The sequence below is a fragment of the Suricata suricatta genome, chromosome 10 (assembly GCF_006229205.1).
Source record: "Suricata suricatta isolate VVHF042 chromosome 10, meerkat_22Aug2017_6uvM2_HiC, whole genome shotgun sequence".
In the NCBI taxonomy this organism is placed as follows: Eukaryota; Metazoa; Chordata; class Mammalia; order Carnivora; family Herpestidae; genus Suricata; species Suricata suricatta.
This window is the reverse complement of record NC_043709.1, coordinates 92,795,164-92,823,036: the sequence shown is the minus strand read 5'-3', so window position 1 is coordinate 92,823,036 and position 27,873 is coordinate 92,795,164. Positions and strand designations below refer to the sequence as shown.

Below are 27,873 nucleotides of genomic sequence, written 5' to 3'. Positions count from 1 at the left end.
TGGAGTCTTGGAAATAACTATACTTAGGGTTGCTATCAGCTGTTTCAATCAAAGATTTTTATTTTCAGTTTCTTTTCAGACAAAGATCTTGTAAGAACCATGATGAAAGATCAGGCACAAGTCATATTTTTCCCTTCATAGCAAAAATACAGGTTCAAAAAATTTTTTAAATCAGTTTTGAGTGCCCCAGATATCTGGGAAAATGTTGCTGATTTTCCTGGCTTACAACAGAGCTTTCTAAGTCAGTTAGAAGGATGCCGCCTACTGGGCTGTATTACTTCCCACCACGAGAAAGAGCACAGAAAGAATATGCTGATTTCAGAAAACTGGCAGTGAAGGGCTCAGAAGGAAGGGTGGGTAAGCTGTGGCTCCCCCCCTTCCCTGAGGAAGTGGACACAGAAAGACTTGTCCAGGAAGGTCTAACTCAGAGCATTACTCATGCTTTCACCAGCCAGACCTCATTGCGGCGTCCGTAGGGTTTCATGGGAGGGTCGTACCCAGTGCAGAAGTAGATGTCACTCCGGCAGGTCGCTGTGCCCTCCAAGGCGGTCCGCAGCTGAGTGGCGTGCGCCACGTAGTCGGCCTCCTTGGCATAACCACCAAACTGCCTGGGATAGAAGAACGAGGGGCTGGTTATGGAAAGAAATGATCTCCAAGCCGGGGGGGTGGGGGCGGTATCTTTAAAAAAAGAAGTCATTGCCACTCTTACTGTCACAAGCATGCAAGAGCAGTAAGACAGCATGTCTGCCATTTCCTAGATGGGTGGGTGTGAGCCCCAGGTCCTCGTGTGGACACTGGACACCAGGGATATGCTGTCTTTTTCCTCCAAGGTTGTAATGAGCATTAAGTACAGTAATGGATGTGAAAAACTAATGTAGAGCCTGAAACACAGCAGTCAAAACTAAGTGTGAGCTTCCCTTTCCATACTGGAATCTCTCCGAGCCAGGGTAGGCTGACCTTCCCGTAGGCTGTGCCTTTGGCCTTCTTTCTAGATCTCTGCCGCTGGGGCAGCAACTCCTCTGGGCCCCTCTGGCTGTTGCTGGGGAAGGAGGAGACGGGGACATTAGCAAGGGTGGAGCTGCAGCTAAAGTTCCTCCCCGGGCAGATCGTTTCTGAGGAGTGAGCACATCACAGCAGTGACAGGGAGCAGCTTTGTTAAAAAACAGTGACCCAAGGCAGGGACCCAAGGAAGTCTTGGGAGGCCCCTTGGCAGCTGTAAGCATGCTCCCAATGAAGAAATCACTTCTAATAAGTCCCCTCTCCTGTTCAAATCATGACAGCCTTCTTTTTCCAGCAAGGAATAAGACTTTCCTAAATCTGGCTTTTCTCTTGATGGCAGAAGGTGGGGACAGAGAAGGAAGAAAGCTTGCCTTTTCCAGATGATTATTCCCTCCTTACGTCATCTGCCTACACTCCAAAATTCATCTTGTGGCCTACCCTAAATATACCACTCTAAATCTGGGCTGCACTAAAATCTTTATTAGAGTCAAATATGTCCCCAACTCTAATGAGCTTTATGACTCAAAAGTCTGAATCTGCACCAGGCCGAGATTAGGCCAAATGCATTATTTTTGGTGGGGTTCTCTGAGTCACGCTTCGCTCTTTTATAAGCGGTTAGTCATGCTCGGCAAGCATTCAGCATGTTGATTACAGGGTTACTGATGTAAAAACACCCAGGATTTCATCTTTAAGGGATTGGTTTTTTCAATGTCTAGACAATCGCCATAGAACACGGACGGAGTCGAGACCCATTTGGAAGAGAAGAAAGTGGGTTCAAATATGTCGAAGAAAGACTCTAAGGCAGTTCGAGAAAAGCTGAACTCTAACTCAATGAGAGGAACTGGGTTAGCAGACCAAGGGAGAACCTTAAGGAAAGACTGTTCTGGCAATAAAAGCCTGCAAGACAATGGGATTATTTCCAAAGGAGCCACTTGCCTGAGACAATCAGATGCTGAATGTAGGAGTGGCCCTCTGCATCCCCCTCTCATGCTGTGACACTAAATTTTATCCTTGAAAACGAACAATATTGGCTCTTTAGGCTACTGGTTGTTTGAAACGTCCAAAGAAGGCGTGGTCCTCAAATACTTGCGTTCATCAGTCGGGACCAGAATGGCTAGTTGTGTGCTCAACCTACTACCTCTGCCCTTCTCTAGCTCCTGGGGACATGCTTTAATTTCTCTAATCTTCAGGTCCTTCATCTGTTAAAAAGGGTTGAGAGCAGAATCTCAGAAGGCTGTTGTAAACATGAAGGGAGAAAAGACTGTGAACTGCCCAGCACAGTGCCTGGCACAAAGCAAGCCCACAACGAACAGAAGATGTTGTTGTTATGTTGCAGTTCTGCTCAGAACAACTGTCTAGTTCTCCGCCTTCGGGCTGAGGGACACAGCTGTGACCTACAGTACTATCAGGAACCCAGGGAGACAGCCTCATAAAGAAGAACTGGCTTGATAAAGTCTCACCTTCTCCATTGGACCCTTTCTCCAAATGCTGTTTACTCTTTCACCCTACTCTCCCTCCTCATTTGTTTTCCTTTTTTTCTTTGTTCTTTCTCTTACTCTCTTTTCTTTCTTTCCTCTCCTCTTCTCTATCCTTCCTTTCTCCCTCCCTTCCTTCCTCAGCTCTTATGACCTTCTAACATACTATATAATTCATTTATTGTGTTCATTGTTTATGGTCTGAATTCGTGGTAGAATATAGGCCTCGTGAACCCAGGGATCTTTGTTACTTTGTCCTCTGGTGTATCCTGAGCACCTAACACAATGCCTGACACATATTAGGTCCCTTGGCTAAATGAACAATTCTGAGATAAACAATAAAGGTTAGTGTCTTCAGGTTGACAGACCTCAAGATGATAGCACTTAGGTCTGTTGGTCTCCATATTCACTTACTCATATAACGAATCTGAAGCACATACTAAGGGGACAGTAGTGGTAATTTAAACAAGAGACTGAATTGGCTGGAGCCACACTGGGAAGGGCCTTGAATGCCATGCCAAGGACTTTGAACCTGATCCTAGATGCAAATGTGGACCCACAAGGGGTTTGAAAGCAAGAGGCTGACGTGATCAGGTTGTGTTTTGGAGAAACCCCTCTGGTGGCAGTGGAGGCAACGGGATGGAGTCACGGAAGGCCACGAACAGCCAGGTGAGGTGGAACAGGCCTCTGGACAAAGGCAAATGTTGAGAGGCAACTGGATATGAGGGGAGGGCAGGGAGAGGTGGAGGAGTTGAGGATTCTCCAGACTTCCAGTCAAGTCTCTGGATCCAACTGGTGCCACTAACCAGAACAGGGATGCCAGGCTGAAGAAAAGGAGGGGTGAGGACGGTAATTAATACAGTTTGGGGGCATGTTGATATGAAGGGGCATCCGTGAGATACGTTCATGCAACTATTATTGTGTACCTAAGTGTGTGTTGGGCACTGTGAAACTCTCCTCACACTGGTCAAGAACTGGAGTCAGAGCTCCTGATTTGAGAAGAAGGTGGGCCTAGTGACAGCTGTTGGGAGTCATCACTGAGTAGTTTACCGACTATCATCACAGTAAGGAGGGAGATGAGGCCTGGATGGTGAGCAGACAGAAGGTCAGCGGTTTGCTCTTGGGAGTCCTAGTCCCCAAGTAGGGAGCGGAAACAGTGGCCTTGGCAAGGGCCATGGGAGAAGGAACTTGTCTGAGAAGTACAAGGAGACCCAGCAAGGGATATGGAGAATGTCATCATTTGGGGATTCTTAGGTTATTAAAAAAAAACAATTAAAAAATATTTATTCCCATGCTGACTGAGATGCTTATACAAATTTCCCTATTGCTTCATTATGGAAGTTTCTACTAGAAGACAAACAAAGCGGGTGGCCACAAAACAGGTATGTGTGTTCTCCTCACTGGTAAATCAACCGACTCATCCAAACCCAATCACAGAACCACACGAACAGGCCAGAAAACCAAGCCCTACAGGGCACGTGGTCCTGACACATGATGCAGGCTCAGTGTTATTCCTCAGCTTGTCCACGGATAAGCCGCCTCCTTCCTCCCTGCCACACTTCCACGCTATCCATCGGGGATAACACAGTGCCCATGGCTCTCCAAGTTCACAAGCATGTCTGAGTGTGACTTTGAGAATTCTCGTAAAGCACTCTGAGCTCCTCAAAGGAAATGAACACGAAGTGTATACATTATTTTTGTAAGCCTGTTAACAAGTCTCGGTCTCCATCTTCAAAGTTCTCCCCCCACATCAGAGTTCAGTATTTGGAACAAAGAATTTGGTTACTATGGGAACTGAGGAAAGACACACACACACACACACACACACACACACACACACACCCTGGATTGCAGAAACACAAAAGGAGCTGACTAAAAAGGTCTAGAAGAGGTTGGGATGGGGGTGGGGTGGGGTGGTGGATGATGGAGGCATCAATGAGGTGGGCCAACAGACAGTGGCTTTGGTCCAACAAGGTAAAAAAACAAAAACAAAATCATGTAGGTTCAGGCATGCAGTAAAGTAGGAAGAGAAATGGGTGGTCTGAGCCTGACCATCCAACTTGGTCTAAAATCTTATTGACAAGTCCATACAAATTTGGGGACAGTCTGCTTTGCACGTGGCTCTGTGCTAGGCAAGAAAAGTATAAGATGAGGGGCCGATAATTTCATGTCAACAGGAAAGAAGACACAGCTTGATGCATTTCATGTAATCAGACGGAACTGTGCTTACGGAGTTGAGCATCATGGGGCACCAAACACAAGCCAGACACCACAGAGCTGTAAAGATGATGAAGACGTCTCTCTACCCTCTCGAGGTCTAACTGTAGTGGTCAGGACAGAACACATAAAGATTATATAGGGCAGCAGGAAGCACTGGAATGAAGGTAGAAGGTACAAACGGAATGCTCTGGGGGTGGGGAATAGGGAGTGATTGGTTCTGACTTACAACATGAAGGGAAGGCATTATGGTGGACCTGATATTAAGCAATTGTTTATTGAGCATCTCTTCTTAATGCCAGCAGTGAACAATAGACAAAAATGCCTGTCCTCACACAGCTTCCAAGAAGCAGAAGCTGGAGAAGGGCTGTCAGAGGAGCTGGGTGAATGTGAGTGAAAGCCCGGACGTGGAGGCTGCATGTGTATGTGCTTGAGGGGGCCCCCGGGAGGTGGGGGGTGAGATCAGCTGGACACGGAGGGGCGCTACGTTGTGGATGGAATGCCAGGATAAAGCATTTTTACTAGGCTTCGCTGCCTGGCTACAATCTGGGGACTCAGCCCAGGGTTTCCCCACACCCCTTCTCATTTGATTACTAGCTTGGGCTTTGGTCCCAATTCTGATGTGTGCCTAGGTCAGAGGCGGGCCTGAGGCCCATGACCGCAGTTGAGCAGCGGGTGGAGGCGGTGTGATTGGTCCCGTGCTTTATGGCAGGTGGTGATAAAAGGACAACTTAGAAGGGGCAGAGGTGGAAGAACTAGGAATAATCAGGGGGGGCACGGCAACAGTTCAGGCAAGAGGTGCTAAAGACGAGGGCAGTGTGGCTGGAAGGAGCTTGCTTGCATCTATTGACCCAGGTGTCCTGGAATATGTACGTGTAGCTGAATCATCAGACAGCTCTACGATCTATGTCTACAGGGATTCTGAGGACATTTCCTCTGCCCTGATATACTGGAGGACCCCACCCCAAACATTTTCTTTTGCTTGCCTTAAAAACCTGTGTCATATGCCTACAATGGCATGACATAACAAGGGGTAATTAAAGAGCTAAAAGAATGATGTGTTGAAACTTGTTGTAAGTTAAGAGGTACAACGAAAGCCACTTTTCTTCTCATGAATGCCCCAAGAAGGTCCTTAATAAAAGGGACAAGGCCGTGTTACATTGAACAACAACACACACACACACACACACACACACACACACACACACACAACTAGGGGTGACCCAGGGCTTGGCCAACAGGTGATGCAGAAGGTGAAGAAGTCAGGATGACATCTGAATGGGATGTGTAGGAGGATGGAAGGGACCTCTGGTGAGACAGGACACCGGGTATCAGATGTGGGGAGGACATCTGAATTCCACGGCTGACGTGCTGGCTTGGGAGGCCCTGGGGAGATTTTGCAGAGACGCCTTCTTGGGAACTGGGAGCATAAGGCTGGTGTTTGGGAGACAAGATGGCACTAGCCATGTTGACTCAGGCTCATTTGCCCAGAAATGGTGACTGAAAGTCCCTTCCAAGTGCCCGTTTATAAAAGCCTGGCGGGACACCTGACGGTTGTGTGGGGGACGTGTTTTTGGATTCAGAATCTCACCACCGGGAGGCTCTTAGATGGGAGGCAGCTTAAATGTCAGAGGTACTTGATACACATTGGAAACCAGATCTCCCAGTCAGTGGGGACATTGCACAGCACACTGGCTGCACGTCTCGCAGACGATGCTTAGACCGCCTCTAGGGAAAGGGCTTCCTCACCTTGTTACCTGTCCCTCTTACTGTTAGGTATTTCATGCCAGCGTGTTCTTGAGTAAGAAATATTCTCCCTACAATCTTAACCCACAAATACCACTTCTCTCAGAAATAACAAAGTCCTCAAATACCTGAGACATTTGTCTCTCGTCTCTCTTCCTCACTAGAATGTTTTTCCTGTTAGGAAAACCTGTGAGGTTGTAGGTCCTGGTGAGGACCTACATCAATTCTTGGCACAGAATAAGGGAATAATGAATCTGTGGTGTTTTTGAATGACGGAATGAATGTGTCAATGGCCTCACCTTAGGCATCATGTTGAGTCTGATGATTGCTAAGACATTCAAGGGAGCTGGAGACATGGTCAGGCTGGAGATGTACCAATGGAAGGGTGACAGCTGAAGCTATGGGAGGGGACTAAGATCTTTGGGGAGGACAGAAAAAGAGAGAGAGAGAGAGAGAGAGAGAGAGAGAGAGAGAAGAGAAGAGAAGTGCAGTGCAGGAAAGGTGAGGACCGGACTTTCACTCACTTATTTATTCACCAGCTTTTAACTGAGCAGTGACTAGAGACTAGCCCAAGGTCCTGCCCTCAAGACTATCCTAGTGAGGGAGAGGACATGAACAAATGAACAAATGGGTATATAACGCAGGTGAGAATAGATGAGGTGAAGAAAAATAAAGCATGGTAACGGGAGAGAAAAGGAAGGGATGCCATTTTTGAAAGAATGGTCAGGGGAGGCTCCTTGAAATCAAAAGGACAGAGCTTGGGTATTGAGCTGACCAAAGAGGCAAAACTGTATTATGTCACCCTTGGCCTGAGCCTCCTAGAATTACAGATGGGTGCTGGAATTACCCGGGAACTTTGCTAACATGGGTCTATAGCTTCCTGAAGCAGTAATATGGGAACACCCTAGAGGCTTAGCGGTCGTAGTCTTTCTCCCAAAGTTCTTGTTCTATAGGCAGAACCTCCCAAGCTGCCAGTGTCCTAAGTTAGGAACTGGTTATTTATTTATTTATTTATTTATTTATTTATTTATTTATAGTGAGTGAGCAGAGGAGGGGCAGAAAAAGAGGGAGAGAATCCCAAGCAGGCTCTATGCTGTCAGCATAAGGCTGATGTGAGGCTCGATCCCACAAACCGTGAGATGGTGACCTGAGTCTGACACTGAACCGAGTGAGCCACCCAGACACCCCAAGGGCCTGGTCATTTAGAGAGAAAAACAACATCAGCATCCCTAGGTGCCTCATGGCTACAAAGTTGTGTCATGTGCACACTTCACCAGACCCTAACAACAGTGCGTCATAGGCTTTATTTTATTTTATTTTAATATAAGTTTTTGAGAGAGTTGGACACTTGGGGCACCTGGGTGGCTCAGTGTGTTACGTGTCCGACTTTGGCTAAGGTCATGAGCTCCGCATACATCTCGGTGCTGACAGCTCCGAGCCTGGAGCCTGCTTTGGATTCTGTGTCTCCCTCTCTCTCTGCCCCTCCCTCACTCATGCTCTGTCTCTCTCAAAAGTAAATAAATGTTAAAAAAAAAAATCAAGAGTAGGATGCTTGACTGACTGGGCCACCCAGGTGCCCATAAGTTCTATTTTACAGGTGAGAAAACTAAAGTTCACAAAGCTCAACTCTAAAACTCATAATTATTAGAGTTGAGGTTTGAACTGAAGTATATCTGTAAGAGCCTGACTTTTTTGTTAATTCTAGTAAAACTTGACCCGATTCTCAGAAGGAGGTGAAGTCAAGAAGAGAAGAGGCTAACTCTCACCGAGTGTCCACCTAATGTCCAGCATTGTATAGGCATTTATGACGCCATATTTCATCCTCACAACAACCCTGTGGGTTAGGTACTCTCACCCCATCTTATACCTGGGGAAACTGAGGCACAGAGAAGCTTGGTAACATGCCAAAGGCCATTGAACTAGGATTGGATCTCAGATCACCCTGACAATGAACTTTTGGTTTCCAACTCTTTCCTTTATACACAGATATTTCACTAAAGTCTTAAACCCTCTCCTGCCTTCGGTCTCTGTTAAGCTCAGTCCTGTGTTGCGTTGAGGAGACTGAGCTGTAACCTAAGTGGCCTTTGTGGAGCACAGAGGGAGGACAGTGGTCTGGAGTGTGGCCACTCATATAAATGTGAGGGTACTTCTATTGCCTTTTATGAATACTAAAAGGATTCTGATAGTATTATTGTTTCCTAGCCTTCTATTCATGGACTGGTAATGCATACTGCTAATAAATATATAATCCCTTCTAAACATCCCTTCACAAGGTCATACAAAAGGAAGACTGAATGAAGGATGCAAAGCTTTCATTTTGGAATTAATTTTTTGGTCATCTAATGCACTTACTGTGTATTGAAATAGTTCTTTTGCCTTCTACTACCTTCATTCACGCTGCCTTCCACACGAAGGTACTTTTAAATGTACATTTGACTTGCAGTGACACCAAGTGGCTAGTTGAGGAATAACATATGCTAATTTAGGGCCATATGTTAGGTTAAAAAAAAACATTCACTAAGCCATGCTAGACATGCTGGATACCATATTTATCACTTTCATCTGTTTAGGTTTCAGAGAATTAAAAGGAAACTTCCACAGACCTGATATTAATAGTACTTTTAAAGAGATACACTCTCTCACCATAGGGAACCAGGGTCCTTGGAGAAATGGCTAATTCCAGCTCTAGAACAAGAAATGCCAAGATGCACTTGACCCATTTTGTCATACCAGAAAGCAAGGAAGCTACCATAGAGCCACTAGAGTCATCTCAAAAGGACTAAGAAACCAATGTGAAGAGGCTCCCACTGGCCAAAGATGGCCAGTTTGAGCACCAGTAAGAAACACATCAATTATGTTTAAATTCATAGGTTTATCTAATACTCAAAACACAGATCAACATTACCTTGCCTGTGGAGGACGTTCAGGAATGAAATTATTATTTTGAAAACGGATAAGGAGAGGGCAACAAGCTAAAGAGAAGGCATCTTGCGCTTTCTCTAGGACTCCATCTCAGGGGAACTAAACGGAGACAATAAGAGGTTTTTCTTTGCATCAAAGTATTCCAGCTAATAACTGAAGGAAAAATAGAAGACATGATCATTTTACCAACTCTAATAAAGAAAGACCTCTAGGTAAGTGTGATCTATAATCACTGACCTCACAAAAACGGAGGCAAACAAACCTTATGAGCCCCTGATGGAGGGATACAGCGCCACTTAATGAAACATCCTTGCTGAGATCGGATTATGCCTCTGGTTCTAACTACTAATTTACAGGCAGTGCTGGAGCGAGAGAAACATGTTAAAATGCCACAGAAAGGCAATCTGTACCATTCAGACTACAGGAAACAATAGGACAAATGGCCTATAAGCAGCAATGAAAAATGAAAAGGTGTAGTGGTGAAGAAGGCCACAGATTAGTAAGAGCTTAAAAGGCATACCAATGCATTACAATGGATGGATTTTATTTGGATCCAGGCTCAAACAAACTTAAAAAAAATTTTTTTAATGTTTTATTTATTTATTTATTTTTTTGAGAGAGAGAAAGACAGTGTGAGCTGGGGAGGGAGAGAGAGAGAGAGAGAGAGAGGGAGGGAGGGAGACACAGAATCTGAAGACAGGCTCCAGGCTCTGAGCTAGTTGTCAGCATGGAGCCCGATGCGGGGCCTGAACCCATGAACCATGAGATCATGACCTGAGTTGAAGCTGGACGCTTAACCGACTGAGCCACCCAGGCACCCCTCAAACAAACTTTTAAGAACATATGATCAGGTAAAATCTACAGGAAACAATAGGACAAAATGGCCTATAAGCAGCAATGAAAAATGAAAAGGTTAAGGTGGGAAAAATCTGAACTCAGGACATTTTCTATGTCATTATAACATTAATGAAATTATGTTAAAATTTCAGGAGTCATCAGATATTGTGACTGTGTTTTTATAAGACTGACGCACTGCCCACTGCATTATGAAGGCGATTGTGGCAGTGTTTTTAAAGGGCCTTTAGTAGTCACACCAAAGTATCTGTGGATGAAATAACATTAGGTCTGGAATTTGCCTAAAAATAACCCAGTGGAGGGGCCGTGTGGTAGTTGTGAGGTACCCATGACACAGATTTGACCTTGAGTTAAGGATCATTGAAGGTGAGTGATAGGTTCCATAGGATTTTACTAACTTTACTGTATCTTTTTATTTCACAGGTTTGGCCTTGAGTTAATTATCACTGAAGGTAAGTGATGGGTTACACAGGACTTCACTATCTTATTCTATCTTTTTATAAGTTTGAAAATTTCCATCCTAAAATGTTAAAAGAAAAAAAATTCATACCAACTCATTGTCCTGGGTCTGGTCAAACAAATGATTCAAAGTCAGCCTTGTCTGCTTGAAGGTTTATGTGAGCTGATTTAATCATGTTAACCTCATTCCTCATGAAATCAAAAGGTGCGAAGGGAAAAAAATCCCAAGCTTCTGGGATTCAAACAAAAACATACTTATTCATTGGAGTCCACCAGGCTGCCTCCCAAGACACAGGGAAGAGAATGGAACAGACGGATCAGGCAAGATCAGACAGGGGAGACAGAGGGCACAAGATTTAAGGAGGCACTTACTCAGTGCCAACCCTACACTTGGACAACTGTGAAAGTGGGTGCCTCTTTAAATTCTGTGCCACAGGCACCTCGCTTCCCCAGTCTAGTCTCTGCCCTTGGGAAAGACATTTTTTTAAATGTTTATTTGTGAGAGAGAGCGAGAGCAGGGAGAGAGGGAGACACAGAATCTGAAGCAGGTTCCAGACTCTGAGCTGTCAGCACAGAGCCCAACTCAGGGCCAGAAGCCATGGCCTGTGAGATCTTGACCTGAGCTGAAGTCGGATGCTTAACTGACTGAGCCACCCAACCACCCGGGGAAAGACTTCTTTACTTAGAGTTTGCTTTCTCTGAAGACTTTGTAGTGAAGGCTGGAAAGTCTGATGACTGGAGGGAGAAACGCTGGAGTTTCCAGTGCTAGTGGCCCAGCTGCAGTACACTCACTGTCCTCTGAGGGGCCCTGCGTCACCCGGCCTAGGACTGCTCAGAGCAGCCAAACTCATTCCCAGCATTAGTGCTGGCAACAGAGAAAGTTGCATCCTCACGTGCAGAATTGGGGTGGGGCAGTCCAATAAGTATGCTTTGAGGTCTCCGGGCGTGGACAAAGACTCTCCAGTGCAAGATTATTTGTATATTTACTTATTTTTTTAGGTTGTTCTAGAGCAGGAGCAAATCCATACCTATAGTTGATACTGGTGAAGCTCCCGGTCTCTGACTATACATGGTTCAGTGTCTGTCACTGAGTAGGATTTTGAAAACAGGGAGTCATTGATTATCTACAAGAGACTTGGTTTCTGAAAGGAGGGTGGGGCTCAAAGAATAAAAACATACAATCATGTGCACCCATTATGCTGTATAGTCAAAAGGAACGCGACCCCATCTGAGGCCCTGGCAACAGGACTAGAATGATAATAGGATGCATGTGTGCTCTGCTCAAAGGACCATGGACAATGAAGAACTAAGGGGGCGGCAGTCCAGCTCCGGCAAATACTCCTCCCCTTCTGGCATTCAAGGGGAACATGGGCTAACAAGGAGATCCCCCAAGTCCTTTATGTATTCCTGCACTCATTTACATATTCATGAGCCTAAACTACAGCTTGACTTAGATATTCCCCGAGTCTCCCAGAACCCTGCTGTGGCTAATGTAGGTGTTCAGCTTAGGCTGCGGGGATGCTCTCTATCCAAGTCAATTTGGCAACTGGCCAAGGCATTTATTCAGATACAGTGCAAGTGTTTGTGTGCTGTAAGCTGAAGAAACCGAAGTGAGAAATTGTAAGGACTCAGTATTTCTTAATTCATCAACAGTATAGAAAAACTAAGAAAACAATTCTATTTACATCAAATAGGATGAAATACCTAGGAATAAATTTAACCAAGGAGGTAAGAGGTCTGTACACTGAAAACTGTAAGACATTAATGAGGAAAATTGGAGAAGACACAAATAAATGGATAGATACTCCATGCTCATGGATTGGAAGAATTAATATTGTAAGGAGTTTCATACTATCGAAAGCAATCTACAGATTCAATGCAATCTCCATAAAAATTCCAATGGAATTTTTCACAGAACTAAAAAAAAACAACCCTAAGACTTGTATGGAACCACAAAAGACCCCAAACAGCCAAAGCAATTTTGAGAAAAAAAAAAAAGAATAAAGCTGAAGCATATGTCCTGATTTCAAACTGTATTACAAAGTTATTATAATCAAAACAGCATGGCATTGGCATAAAAGCAGATTTATAGATCAGTGAGACAGAATAGAGGGCTCAGAATCAAATCAAGGCGTATATGGTCACCCAATTCACAACAAAGAAGCCAAGAATAGTCTCTTCAGTAAATGGTGTCTGGAAAACTGGGCAGCCACAGGCAAAAGACTGAAACTGGACTTCTCTCTATCCTACACCACACACAAATGAATACAAAATAAATTAAAGGCTTGAACATAAGACCTGAAACCATGAGATTCCTAGAAGAAAACATAAGGAGTAAGCTCCTTGGCTTCAGTCTCAGCAACATTTTTTGTATTTGGCAACAAAAGCAAATAGAAACAAATGGGACTACATTAAACGAAAAAGCTTCTGCACAACAAAAGAAGCCATCAACGTAATGAAAAAGCAATCTACAAAATATTTGCAAATCATAATTCCATATAAGGAATTAAAAGTCAAAATATACAGAGAACTCTTATAAATCAAGAGCAAAAAAGCCAAATCTGATAAAAAAATGGACAGCAGGGGCGTTGGTTAAGTGCCTGACTTTGGCTCAGGTCATGTTCTCATGGTTCATGGATTCAAGCCCTGTACTGGGCTCTGTGATGACAGTCTGGCAGAGCCTGCTTCAGATCTTTCTCTCTCTCTCTCTCTCTCTCCAAAATAAAACATCTTAGAAAAGTGAACAGAGAATCTGAATAGACATTTTTCCAAAGAAGACATACAAATGGCCAATAGGTACATGAAAATGTGCTCAACATCACTAATCATCAGTGAAATAGAAATCAAAGCCACAGTGAGGTATCACCCATTACAATAGCTATTATCAAAAAGACAGGAAATAACAAGTGTTAGCAAGGCGATGGAAAAAAGAGAACCCTCGTGCACTGTTGGTGGGAATGGAAATTGGTGCAGCCATTAGAAAAAACAGTATGGGGGGTCCTCAACAAATTAAAAGTAGAACTACCATGTGATCCAGCAATTCCACTTCTGGGTGTTTATCCAAAGAAAATAAAAATGTTAATTTGAAAAACATCTGCAGCTCCATGTTCACTGCAACATGATTTATAATAGCCAAGATATGGAAGCAACCTGCGGTCCATCAGCAGATGAGTGGACTAAGATTGGTACATATATACAATGCAATATTATTCAGTCATAAAAAAAGGACAAGCTGCCATTTGTGACACTGTGGATGACTTTAAGGGCATTATGCTACATGAAATAAGTCAGAGAAAGGAAAATACTATATGATCTCATTTACATGTAGAATTAAAAAACAAAAACAAAAACAAACCCTGAACCAACAGAGAAGAACTTGATGGTTGCCGAAGACAGGGAGGGAAGGGGGTGGAGAGCAGGAAAAATGGTGAAGGTGGTCAAAAGGTAGAAATTTCCAGCTATCAGATAAATTAGTCCTGGGGATATAATGTAAAGTGAGGTGATCATAGTTAACAATATACTGTAATAAATTTTCATGGTTATTAAGAAAGCAGATCTTACATTCTCATCGCAAGAAAAAGAAATTGTAATTATGTCAGGTGATGGATGTTAACTAAACATTATGGTGATCATTTCATATTTGATATATCAAGGCATGACATATTGCACACCTCAAGCCACTACAATGTTATATGTTAATTATATCTCAATAAAACTGGAATAAAATATAAATGTAATGTAAATGCTTGCTCCAGATGATTGAGTGGCGATGGAAGTCAGGTGCTACCCCTGGATGCCTAAAGATTCTTCTCCTTACAACAATAAGATACAAACAGAGAAAGAAGCAAACCATAAGGGACTCTTAAATGTAGAGAAAAAAATGAGGGTCGTGGATGGGGAGGCGGAGGAGTGGGCTACATGGGTGATGGGCATTAAGGGGGATACCTCTTGGATGAGCACTGGGGGTCACAGGTAAGTGACGAATCACTGAGTTCTACTCCTGAAACTGATACTACACCGCATGTTAACTAACCTGAATTTAAATAAATAAGTTAAAAAAACAAACAAACAAGTAGAGCTACCCTGAAAAAAGGAAAAAAAAAAAGATTCCTCTCCTTACAGAGAATAGACAGTGATGCTTTCCCTCTTTTCGATCTTAACGCTGTCATCGGTGGGAACGGGCGGGTTGCTCTGAAACTGGTTTGGAATCCGGAACCAGACTTTTAATCTCTTCTGTAGGGAGCCGTCAGCACTTGGAAACACCGCAAAGGAAATCGGCACTGTCATGCCCATCCCGATTCCTGGAAACATCAAAACCCACGGAGTGAGAGTACTGTGGACAGAACCGGCTCCACACAAACACAGACAGAACTTGCTCAGAACTGTGAGAGATCTGCCCGTCTCGTTCTTCTTCCGAGACTGGATGTTTTCGTTCTTGAAATTTATAATCAACCTTTTATAGGTATTAAACTATATAGTCAGTTACATACAAAACACCTCTTACTTGCATATGTTGGAAATAGGAGTGTGGTAATTCAACTCATTTGGAAAACATGATTTGCTAATATATATCAAGAATCTAAATAGATCAGTATCTAATTACCCTCTAAATATAAATTTTAAGGAAATAATCTAAAATATGGAAAAGGCTATAGGTGATAGGATATTCACTGTAGCAGAATTTATAACTGTGAGAGGCTGGGAGCCACATAAGTGCTCAAAACAGCAATATGTCTAAGTAAATTACAGGTGCATGACACAATATAAAGTAGCTATCAATAATTATGCTTAAGAAGACTACTTCGCAAAGGTGGAAAATAGTTATGAAATAGGTAACAGAAGAAAATACAATTGCACAAACACTATGATTACATTTTAAAAGCCTATTAAAGGACACCTGGGTGGCTCATTCCGTTGAGCATCCTACTTCGGCTCAGGTCATGATCTCACAGCTTGTGAGTTCAAGCCCCGCATTGGGCTCTGTGCCGACAGCTCTGAGCCCAGAGCCTGCTTTGGATTCTGTGTCTCCCTCTCTCTCTGCCCCTCTCTGCTCATGCTCTGTCTTTCTCTCAAAAATAAAGAAAATGTTAATAAAAAAGCTTATTAAAAAGCACTTAAGAAATACATTCAGAAGACAACAGTGATTGTATTATTTGGGGTGCTGTTGTGTTATGTTCAAGATTTTCTTTAAGGAGTTTTATAATTTTTATACATATTTTTTTCTTAAAAGAAAGTTATGACAGTATTAAGAAGGAAAAGATTTCTTCCTGACCTCCTCCTCGTTGACTTATCATCCAAAGCCTGATTACTTTGGTCCTAGTAAATGTTACTGAGGTTAAGGCCAGTTTCTAACTTTCTAAATTATCAGCTTGAGAAATACCCTAAAAATAAAACAGCACATCTCTTTTTTCACCTTGCTTTCTGGTCCACTTTGGGTTTGCACTGAGCAGAAAGAGCAGTTTAAATCAGAGAGCTTTAGCGTTACATTCGTATTAAACATGGTTTTCAGGCTGACAGGCACACTGAAACTTCACGCCCATCATCTTAAAAATAGGGGCGCAGCCATCACACGCTGCCAAGTCTTTAAGACCAGACGCGGCTCTGGTCTCTTTAAGAGTGGGGCAGCCTACAAATTCTCAGACCCTTCATTTACCAGAACAGAGCTGGGGACCTGCCATGCTCAGTACTCACTGAGTCTCAGTACCCTGCAGATTCTGAGCAACCAGACCAGGGGAAGCGCAGAAACGTTCAGCCTGGAGGCAGAGGTCTCTGGCTCAGGCAGAGGTTGGCCTGGCTCTGTGACTTGGCTTCCTTCACTCAGTCATGATAAGCACTGTGCGGCTGAAAACCTCAGAGCGTATGTTCACACCCGGGAGAGAAGCTTGGAGGCAGCAATACTGAGCAGGGATACCACACAGCGGAGGGGAGGCTGGGATGAAGTCGGTATGGTCCCCTCACTGAGCGCCCTCATGCACACAGCACAAGTTCACATGCGTGCACAGAAGCACGTGGTGACAGGTCGCTTGTGGCCCCGCCCTGTGTTTCCACCGACGATGTGAGCCGTAGCAAGCTGGCCTCTGAGACTAGAGCCACATCCCTCAGGGATACTCACCCTTGTCATTGGTGCCCCCCACATACTTCATGACCTTGGGCATGGCTTCGCGCAGACCCTCATCCACAGGCTTATCTGTCACTTCCACTGTGGCAAACTGCCCACCTTCACAGGTCCTCTCCTCATAGGAGACTTCTTCCTAGGGGCAGAAGACACATGCTTAAGAGATGTAAGGTGGCATGTGTGGCGACTCCAGAAGCAGTAACGGTCCAGCTACAAGAGGCCCCAGCTGCTAAAGGACTTTCCATGCTGAGCCCCGGCACGGCGGCAGGGTAGAAGAGACGGACAGTAGGGGTACAAAGGGCCATGAGGAAAAGGTCCTGGGATTTCTTACAAGTGTAGAGTCAGCAGGAAAAAACTTCATGTGATCAATAGTCTCAGAGAGAAAAGAGACTGCATCCCAAGTCACTCAGAACACCCCCCAGAAGGCTATAAATCCAGGATGTCCAGAGATCAAAGGGCTCTTCAAAATTAAAAATATAACAGAAATGAAAAATTCAGTGGAGAGGTCAGAAGATAAAGCAGAAGGAAATCTTCCAGAAAGTCAAGTGAAAAGGCAAAGAAGTAGAAAACAGAGGAGAAAAGGACATGAGGGGTCAGGCCAGGAGATCCAACATCTGAATGACAAGGAGGGCCTGGAGAAAGGGAGGACAGTTGGACAAAGAGAAAGAACAACAATGCCACAGACTCCAAGGCTCTGGGATTGGCCTCTTTCCAGAAGCGGGGCCACAGGGCAAGAAGGAGCAGAGTAGTTCTCTTCACTCTGTACTCCCAGACGCAGCTCTGGTCTCTCTAAATGGTACCCCCCCCCATACTCATCTCCGCTGGATACTTCTCCAGAGCCTTCCTGGCGGGACCCCCGCCCAGCATGACCACTCTCTGTGTGGGTCGCTGCCCTAGGGTCCTTTGCCATAGAGACCCACACAGCTGTCCTTCACCCCCTCCTCCTCTTCCTTGCCCTGTGATATCTCAGATAATTTCGTTTTCATCAACATACACTATAAGACAGTGTTTTTCAAACGTTAAAGAGAATCATGATACATAACAAGAAATGCATATATATATATATATATACCTTTTTTTTTTTTTACAGCATGTCCTATCAAGAAGAAACAAAGTTTCATAAAATAATACTTTACCCTTAGGGAGGGGATACATTCTGAATCTGGTCTTTTCTTTCTTCCCTTCCCTGTTGACTTCCACACTACTCAAGGAAATTTTATGCTATTCCACTGAAAGAAGAAACATGTGCCCTATATTGATCTTGCCATCTGCCAAGGGAACACTGGTGCAGTTTGAAAAATCTGCTGTAAAGTCTCTGTGGACAAGAGCTATACCATGAAGCATCATAAATTAGATGCTCAATAGATGTTTATTTATTGATTAAAGAACTACGTCACTTACTAACCATTATGAAAAAAAGACACACGAGAGAGAGGACTTGACTGCCCCTGGTTGGGCAAACAGGCCTTCCTATGACATCCTAGACTGAAGGTTCTCAACTCCCATGGGGACAAAATGACTCTCTGGAGGTGGGGCTAAGTGGCCTGGATAGTCGTCTGGAAACTGTATATTTACATTATAATTTTACATTTAGAATGAAAAAAGTACCTATTGTTTTTGTAATGCAAAATTAAAGGAGAATAGCAAGAAAGGGATGGGTGGGGGGAGGAATTTCACCAGACCTGGAATCAAGAGGCTGCAAATCCGCTGTGGCTACTAATTCCAATTATTCCAATAATTGCTGTGAGGCCATCCCCTTGGAGAATGTAACACTACCAAAGGGCCTCCAGTAGCAAACCATGGAGCATAAACTTGGGGTGGTTTGCTCATGCTGGCTCTGCCACAGCAGTGACTAGACTCACCCTCCACCGGAGGTCCCACGGAGTCCCGCCATTTATGTTGTATTTTATTTAAAAAAAATTTTTTTGTTTACTTATTTTTGAGACAGAGTATGAGCCAGGGAGGGGCAGAGAGAGAGAGGGAGACACAGAATTCGAAGCAGCCTCCAGGCTCTGAGCTGTCAGCACCACAGAGCCCAATGCGGGGCTCAAACCCATGACCTGCGAGACACTGACCCGAGCTGAAGTCAGGCCCTGAATTGACTGAGCCATCCAGACGCCCCACCATTTATGTTTTAAATTCCAGAAATGCTACTCCGTGAATCACAGAATTTCAGCCTGAAATTTCCCAGAGGAAATGAGGCACCAGAGGGATTGAGTTGCCCAAGAACAAACAGCTACTAAGTGGTGAGACTGGAACCAGAGATCACATCTCCAAACCCTAGTCTAATGCTTACTGCCAGACTCTACACTGTATCGGGGATGATGTTAGTGCTTTAAAGCATATTTCTTTAGCTATTGAGTTAGTTATTTCTTTTTTTTTAAGTTAACTTTTTTAAAGGCATTTATTACATTTAAAATGTATTTATTTATTTTGAGAGAAAGAGAGAAAGAAAGAGAGAAAAGTAGAGAGAGAGAATCCCAAGCAGGATTCTGTGCTGTCAGCATAGAGCTGGATGCAGGGTTCAATCTCATGAACTGTGAGATCATGACCTGAGCTGAAATCCAGAGCTGGATGCTTGGGGCGCCTGGGTGGCTCAGTTGGCTGAGGGTCTGACTTTGGCTCAGGTCATGATCTTATGGTTTGTGAGTTTGAGCCTCACATCAGGCTCACTGCTATAAGCACAGAGCCTACTTCAGATCCTCTGTCCCTGCCTCTCTCTGCCCCTTCTCCTCACGCTCTTTCTCTCAAAACTAAAACATTAAAGAAATAACTTAAAAGAAAAGTTGGATGCTTAACCAACTGAGCCACCCAGGCGTCCCGAGTTAGTTACTTCTGATAGACATTTGTATGCCTGTATCAAACTCAGAACAGGGGCATCCAAAGTCATGTAATTGACCCTCATCTCTCACAACTCAAGAAACCAATGACAAGCTCTCAATAGAGAATAGAGCTGGTTGGCTCTTTCCTTTGTTCTTTCTTTCCTTCTTTTATTCATTCAACCTACAACCATGGGGCATCTACCGTGTGCTGAGCACTGTGCCGGGGCTATGATACAGAGAAGACAGTCTCTGACATAAGGAGGGGCCTGGGCTAACACAAGTAGCCAAGAAAACAGGTAATAATCTGATATGTTTAAGAGGAGAGGCAGGGTGGTGTGGGGACACAGACAAAGACTACTTGGGTTATTTTGCAGGGCACGGGTGCATGTTGATGTGTTTGGCCAGGTCACGCTGACTTTGAGATGCTTATACATCACCCAGCTGGACATTCAGTCCTGCTGCACTGATTTGTTGAATAAATATTGAAAACCTCTGCCTGGTGCTACAGCTTTGGAGATTAATATGATATAGGAAGTCTAGTTGGGCAGTGAGAAATTTATGAAATTATTGTATGATGTAGTAAATGTTCTGATAGTTTGGGGAAGGTGATTCAGGGAGTGGACACCATGAGTACAAAAAGGAAGGACAGGGGCACCTGGGTGGCTCAGTTGCTTAAGCTTCCGACTTCGGCTCAGGTCATGATCTCATGGTTTGTGGGTTCGAACCCCGCACTGGGCTCTGTGCTGACAGCTAGCTCAGAGCATGGAGACTGCTTCGGATTCTGTGTCTCCCTCTCTCTCTGACCCTCCTCTGCTCATGCTGTCTCTCTCTCTCTCTCTCTCTCTCTCAAAAATAAATGAAACATTAAATGACAAAGAATAATAATAATAATAATTATTAATAATAATAATAACAACAACAACAACAGTAACAACGGAAGAACAAAATGCTGAAGGTGAAGCATGTAAGTGGTTCACCAGAGCTGGAGCAAAGGCGGTCAGGGCACAGCAAGAAAGGGGCCAGATACACAAAGAACTCATAGGATGTCATAGGGAGAAGGATTTTGTAACCACTGTCCCAGTGATGGCAAGCAGAGCATGCAAATCCGTTTCCTTTTCTCTAAATTAATTCAACTGACTTTGTGATCCAAATAGGGAATTTTGAGTGGGTTGGTCCTGGAGCAGAAAGGAGTTCAGGGGACAGTACAGGTGACCTGTGCTCTCAGCCTGTCCCCCAGGCAGAAAGTCCAGGGAAGAAAGGCTGCAAAGAAAGGAATCCACTTTGATTCAGAGAGGTAAGGCTCCCATGAGGAGTCTACCAACCCTGAAGGCTCAACTCAACCTCCTCCTGAGTGACCCCTCCTTCCTATGAACTCCAAAGGCAGATAACACTAAGGTTAGAAGGGCCCTTTCATATCTCTCTGTTCATCGGCCTCCGGTTATAGATGAGCAAACTGTCCATTGTGCAGCTGGACACATGGGTCTAGAGCTCAGCATGAGACTGATCCAGGGATATAAATTTGGGAGTCATCAGCAAAAGGGGTAACGAAAGCTGTGAGTGAAGCGAAGATAGCTCAGGGAACATACACAGAGGATTCTGTATCACTTTATCATGTTAATCAAGCCCCTACCTACAAGCATTCATTCACCAACCTACCTTGCCAGCCACACTCAGACCACTTCCTCACTGGCCTATTTCCTTCAGAGCTGTGCTCATTCCTGCCTCAGGGCCTCTGAACCAACCTGTCTCTTCCTCTCCCTGGAACATCTCTTTCCTGTCTCTGCCTGATGAACCCCTACTTATCCAAAAAGTCCCCACTGAAAAGTCACTTCCTCAAAGAGGATCCCAATTTAAAACAAGTTCCCATGGCATATTGTATAGGCCTTTGGTCTTTCATGAGACAATAGTTATTGTAACTGAAGAATAATGTGTTTAACCTCCATCTGCAACCGTAGGCCCCATGGGGCCAGGGGCTGTCTGTATCTCTTAGCATATACTACTGTGTCTTGCGTATAGTAGGCACTAGAAGTGTCTGTGGGAAAGGAGGCTGAGGAGGAAAGACTGGTCTTCCCCTAACGACAAGAAATACAATAGACAGCAGGGTAGGCAGATGAAAAACCAGTCTAATTGCATCTGCGCTGGAGAAAAGCAGGGTCACAATGTCTAAAGGTGGAACTGTGACAGATCCCACCTGTTTTTACAGCATCTACGTCCATAAGCTTTCATTTGAACACTGGATCACTGTGAGGATTTAGGTCTGAGAGACCGATATTACAAAACTACTCTAGTTCTCCAGGGAGAATTTAAATAGCGTTCTATTTCTGCAGAGAATAAAGTGCCTAGGTTAACCCAGTTAACACATTTGGTTCTTCCAGTTTAATGTCTTTAGTGTGCTTCTTTGTCACAAGGAACATAATAACAAGCCCAGCTCTGTCTCAGATGCAGATGGCTCATGCTCCCAATCAGATAAGGATCTGGCCCGGAACTACTAACACCAATATTTAACATTCAGTGGGAACCCTGGTCAAGTTCAAATCCCAGACAGGGACCTTACCACAATGCCTCCCATAATGGTATATGCAAGGTCCTCTGCAAGGTCAGTCGTTTTTCCCTTGCCACCTGATGTGGTAGATGTACATATTAATTCTGGAAGCCAACTTTCTCATTATAAAAAAATAATAATAACAATCAACCTAATTCAGTACTTTCTATGTCAGGTATTATTTTAAATATTTTGTATGGATTCCTTCATTCAATCCCTCTGATGATCCTGTGAAGAATTTAGTATTTTTATCTTCATTTTCAGATGAAACTGGAGCATGAGGGGTCAAATAACATGCCCAAGTAACAGTGGGCAGGTGGTTGAGCCAGGATTCAAACCCAGGCTGTCGGGTCCTAACCAATGTGCACAGGCTGGAAAAAATTCCCATAAAAACATCAGTTATTAATATCAGTCTTGCTCTGAGCACCCACAAGACCCACCCAATCCAACAGAGAGCAGTGTGCCCTCCTCTCTCCTGAAGCGATGTGGAAGGCACCTGATAAGGTCTGCAGCAGCCTACACCTCCCCCATCACAATCAGTCCTGAACATCTGGTGAGCCTGAACCTGACCTACACAGGGTACACTGTCTGCCATCAATTTGCCTGGGAAGGTAGGCAACAGTTCCTGACCCACACTCTTTCCAGGGTAAGAGAGACAATTTCAGGGAGAGTCATTTTCAAAATAGTAACACCCTGAATTTGTGTATACATACATATATATTTAAAAAGGCTTATAAGTACCTTTGAATATTCAAGTAATTATCACATAGCCATGGTCACTCTTATATTACAGTTGAGGAATTTCAGGGTTCAGAGTAGTCAGGAGGTCAAGTAGCTTACCCAAAATTACCTGTGAAGCTAAAGGGATACTAATGACATATCCGACCAAGCGCTAGAACCATTTATAATTGGTTATCTCATTTAAACCTCCAAACACTCTTATAAGATATATATTATTATTTCCTCTCAGGCTTAACTTCAGAAAGGTTAAGGAAGCTGCCTGTGACCACACAGCCAGTAAGAGCAGAGCTGAGTTCTGATATGATATGATAATGTTACATTTGTGGGGTGTGTTAGTTTACAAAGCATTTTCATGTTTTTTTAAATGTTTATTTATTCATTTTGAGGGAGAGAGAGCACAAAGTGGAGAAGGGGCAGAGAGAAGTAGAGAGAGAATCCCAAGGAGGCTCCATGCTCAGTGCAGAGCCCTATGCAGGATTCAATCTTACCAAGATCATGACCTGAGCTGAAATGAAGAGTCAGATGCCTAACCAACTGAGCCACCCAGGCATTCTGCCTTTACACACTTTTTAAACACTTAATATTTATAGTAACACTGGGAGCAGATGGGAAAGATATTTTTATATCCATTCTGCAGCTGCAGAAACTAAGATCTGTCAGGTTAAATGATTTGCATCAGTCTGATAGCAACATCCCCTATGGCACCATACTCCCATCAAATGGTGAGGGAAGATGCTTATCAGGGAGCTGTGTTTGTCCCTAGAGGCACCAAATCAGTGGCAGGTGACACTGTATCTATAAGGGAAACAGAAGCTACTGGAGTATTTTGAACAGTAGCACCTTGATTCAAGGAACTAATTTCATAGATAACAGAAGAGCGGAGATGCCGCCGCAGGGAGCGGTGGCACAACCCAGAGCTGAGTGAGCACCTCAGGAGAGGCAGAGGGAGGATTATGTTACCTGGGCTCAGACACCTGGATCACTTGGTGGAAGCTAGAACCATGGTGCCCTGTCTAGAAAGAGCTGGAGCCACAGAGAAACTCTTGGTGCCAGAGACCTGAGAAACAGGTGTTTGGAGAAATACCTTCTTCCCTTCTTCCCTCCCTCTTATCTCCCACTAGTACATCCCACTGGGTGAACCTCACTGCCAACCACCTGACATCACAGCCTGGGAAACAGGCAACTGGGGTCCGCCCCAGGTCCTCAGGTCCCTTCTTCACCCACTCCACACAGAGAGACAGCAAAGCAGGGAGTGGGTGAGGAAGGGACCTGAGGGCAAACAGGCAGCAGACCAGCGCAGAGACCATGTGAACTGGATTCCACTACAGAAAGGAATGCTCTTTGGAACCTGTTGGTAACATGTGGGTTCTTTAAGCATGAGGGCCAACGAGCACCCTAGACCTCCCTGGGCTGAGGCCACAGACTGGCAGGCACACGGGCACATGGGCACAGTCTAGTCACAGACAGATTCTATGGCCTGCAGTTTACAAACATTTGTAGGCAGCTGTCAGCAGTTAAAACCGACATATTTGCACAGCCTCTCTCCCAGAATTCCCCATTCCTTCCTCTCTCCCCTGCTTGCTTTTCTTCATAGCCCTGATCACCATCTGATAACGGTATGTTTGACCTGTTTATTTGTTCACTAGCCACAAGACTTAAGCCCCATGAGGACAGGGAATTTTCTTGGTTTTGTTCAATGCTTTATCTCCACGGCCTGTAAGAGTGACTGGCACACAGATGACACTCCACAAATAGTTTCTTGTTGAATAAATTAATCTTAACTTGGGAGAGTTCACATGAAGAATCTGGAGTTCTGGTTTTCCTTCAAAATCTGGCAACCCAGGTTAACATGTCTTTAAAGGCACATTACTGCCTTTCTACGGGAGGCCCTGAGTTCCCTCTGATTTGCCTCAGTCCCCACCTTGCCTTAGTGCCTCACATGGCCAGCGCCACTCATTCCCATTACCTGCCTGGATGCTTGTAGGCATATGAATATATCACCCTTGATCTGGGCTAACTTTGGTCATTCTACATGCTGTTGTGGAAACTTGAGAGACAGACAGACAGACAAAGGGACAGGCATCTGGATATAGTTGCTTGAAGAGTGCAGACTAGAGTCTAGTTGAGGGCTTTTGTGTGACCATCTGTAAAAGGTACCAAAACTTGGCCGCCAGATAACACAGTCTAACATATGAGATGCGGCGTTGGGAGCTGAGTCTACAAAATGCACAAAGTACTTGTCTGCAGGGAGACTGTAATCTAGTGGTGGACTCTGTCTTCAGGTGGCAGTCCAATTTGCTTGTGTTAGCACTGATGTAAATTTGGGGGGAGACAGTAGTTATGCCCTCTTTCCCCAGCCTGAATTCTAGGACTCAACTCTTGAGAGTTCCACTAGCCAACATACCACTTCACAGCTCTGGGCCTTTGCGCCATTTCTTCGCTTCTTTCCATTTCTGTGCACCTCTAACCTCCCGGAGGCCCAGCTGAAGACACCTCCTCAGGGCAGGCCCCATCATCAGCCCCTGGCAGAATGGCTTGTTCCTGCCCCGGTGCCTCTGTGGAGTCCAGATCTTGTTCCACTATACTCAGTCCTCCAGGAGTTGGGAGTGTCTTAAGGACAAGCACGTTTTCGGTCTTTCTGCAACCGAAGGTCTCCCAGGATGCAAAAGATCAGAATGCTTGGGAGGTTTAAATGAAGGAACGCAATCAACAGGCGCTGTTGTATCGCAGGGGAGGACTCCTCCCTCAAAGCAACCTCTCCTTTTGGTCTCCCCTCCTCCCAGCAGAGCCCTAGGCCTGTTTTGGACTTCCCTTACTTCCTCCTTCCCAGTTCACGTGCTGGGCACTGGGGGGCCGTGCCCCCGGCAGGACGCACATTCCGGTGCCCGGTGCTGTCCCACCTGGCCGTCAGAACCCGCTCCACCCCCAGATCAGGGTGCGGTGGGAGGCGCAGCCCCGTTTCTGGTCCTCGGCAGCCCTGCGGGCCTACCTTGCCCCCTTTGCTCAGGACCTGCCAAGGCCACGTCTCTACGCTCCCGAACAGCGAGTTCTTGATCATGCCCAGCATGGTGCGGCTCCGGCGCCCCGAAAGCACCTGCGGACGCGGGGTTGCAAGGGTGGATTGAGCGAGCCGGGCAGCTGGAGGCGGGCTGGGCTCCTGGGGCTCCGCCCAGCGGAGCGGCACTGGGAGGTGGGCGGGGCTCGGCGGGCGCGGCGGCGGAGGGGCTGCGCTCCGCCCTCGCCTCCGCCTCCGCCTCCGCTCCCGCCCACGGCCCGCCCCTCCACTGAGTCAGACTGTTCTCGCGGGGCCTAGAAACAGATTCTCCCACGTCCTGATTTAGGCAGCGGTAATGGAGAACTTCCTACGTCCCGCTGCCCTCCTCTCTGTCCACGGCTGCTTCCACTCTTAGATACCTGGACACCACTTCCAAGCCTCTGGATTCCTCTCGGGCTTTTTTGGCCCTCACTTTTGAGGCTCTGTCCCCTGCAGAGACTGAGTAGGTTCAAAGTCTCGGTAGCTCCTGACTCCTGATTGCGGCATCTCCACTGACATCCTAGTTTGTCTCCCCCTCCACCCCATTATTACCTCTCCTCTTACGATTGAAAAAGCATCTTATTACTCATTACTTTTCTCATTACTTTCTTTCCTCCAACCAGCTTTAATCACAAATTCCACGTTAATTTCCCAAAGCATGGCTTTGCTCATTCATCCCTTCTATTCGAAAACCTTCCAACCAATGTTATTACCATTTGTTGGGTGCCTGTTCCCCCTGGCAAGCATTTTACAAATATCACCTCCTCACACCGCTACATTTAATAGCCATTTTACGAAGGAGAGCTCGATGCTCAGAGTAACTGATTTTCTGAAGGTGGAAAACCAGTGTGCAGGGTGGCCAGGATTTGAATCCGTGAACATGGCGTCAATATCCAGAATACTTCTCTGACAGCACACCGTTCATTGGGTCTCTGGAAACACTGTGCAGTCCTTCTGTTTGAACTCCCCTACCGTGTTGTTTGTTTATGAGGAGTTTAAATGCACGTTTAACTCACTGGTTATAATTGTCATCTGGAGTTGTTAACCTAATTGTTAGCCTCATTTGTGCAGGCTGCTCTGCCCCAGTCGTGAAGGACTCCCTGCTGTGCCTGCATCTTGACAGACAGGGCCTTGAACCTGAGCTAGATAGTGGGAATCAAGCTGATGACTTCCAGTTTTGTGGTAACATACTTTAACTTATATTGACTATGTATAAAAAAGATCTACTTTTGACTAATATTTGTTGATTGCTATAAAATAAATGGTTAATTATTTTACATTTTCTTGATGATACTGATTATGAGGCACTGTTATTTTATATGCCACCAAGGAAGAAACAAATGTTACCTAGTAAGCTATGACATTTAACTGATTTGAAATCATCCAGAGACATTAAAATGTGAAATAGTGTGAGATTACAATTCTCAAGAGATTGTATGTTGCTTTATAAGAGTGCCTGAGTCTTTCCTTTTCACAGCCATGTCCCCTTTATTACAAACTAGTCTATTACAGGGCAAAGATCTATTTTTCTTTAGCTTTACCCTCCTCCAAGGGTTGCTCAATGACTTTCCAATGATTAACAGAATTATTCTTGACATTAGATCTAATTGTCTATTTTACTTACAGTGAAATGGGGCCTATTTCTCGCTTGGTCAAGTAGCAGAAACATTTGGGAATCAGAAGATCTGGATTCTATCTTGGCTCTGTCCTGCTACCTTGATTAGGATCTCCTCTGCAAAGTCCCTATCGGCTGCAGGCCTCAGTTCCTACATCTGCAACATTGGGGTTATAATGTCCCCTTACAGTGCTGTCTGCAGGATCAAAATAGCTCAGGCACTTGAAAGCTCTGTGTGGACTGTTAAGCGCTAGACTCTCTCCATCCCTAGGGTCAAGTTGGTTCTACTACCAAGAACTGCACCCAGCTGCTTCAAGAACATTGTATGGAT

At 44.9% G+C, this 27,873-nt stretch overlaps 1 protein-coding gene and 1 long non-coding RNA gene across 3 annotated transcripts; one reads left to right on the top strand and one right to left on the bottom strand.

Annotated features, from left to right (window-relative positions):
- Positions 1-35: 35 nt before the first annotated feature.
- HEBP1 (heme binding protein 1) lies at positions 36-26,082 on the bottom strand. Its single transcript, XM_029954141.1, has 4 exons — positions 25,883-26,082; positions 16,786-16,924; positions 14,794-14,974; positions 36-608 (listed from the first exon to the last, which is right to left on the bottom strand). The coding sequence occupies exons 1-4, from the start codon at positions 25,958-25,960 to the stop codon at positions 437-439; spliced, it is 570 nt and encodes a 189-aa protein (XP_029810001.1). The 5' UTR covers positions 25,961-26,082; the 3' UTR covers positions 36-436.
- On the top strand, positions 4,298-27,873 carry LOC115304111. Of its 2 annotated transcripts, XR_003914314.1 has the most exons (5): positions 4,298-4,354; positions 9,441-9,571; positions 10,638-10,666; positions 14,913-15,135; positions 27,554-27,873. It is a non-coding gene; the product is annotated as an uncharacterized LOC115304111 (long non-coding RNA). The 2 variants fall into 2 exon arrangements; XR_003914313.1 differs by lacking the exon at positions 27,554-27,873 and having other exon boundaries at positions 14,913-15,169.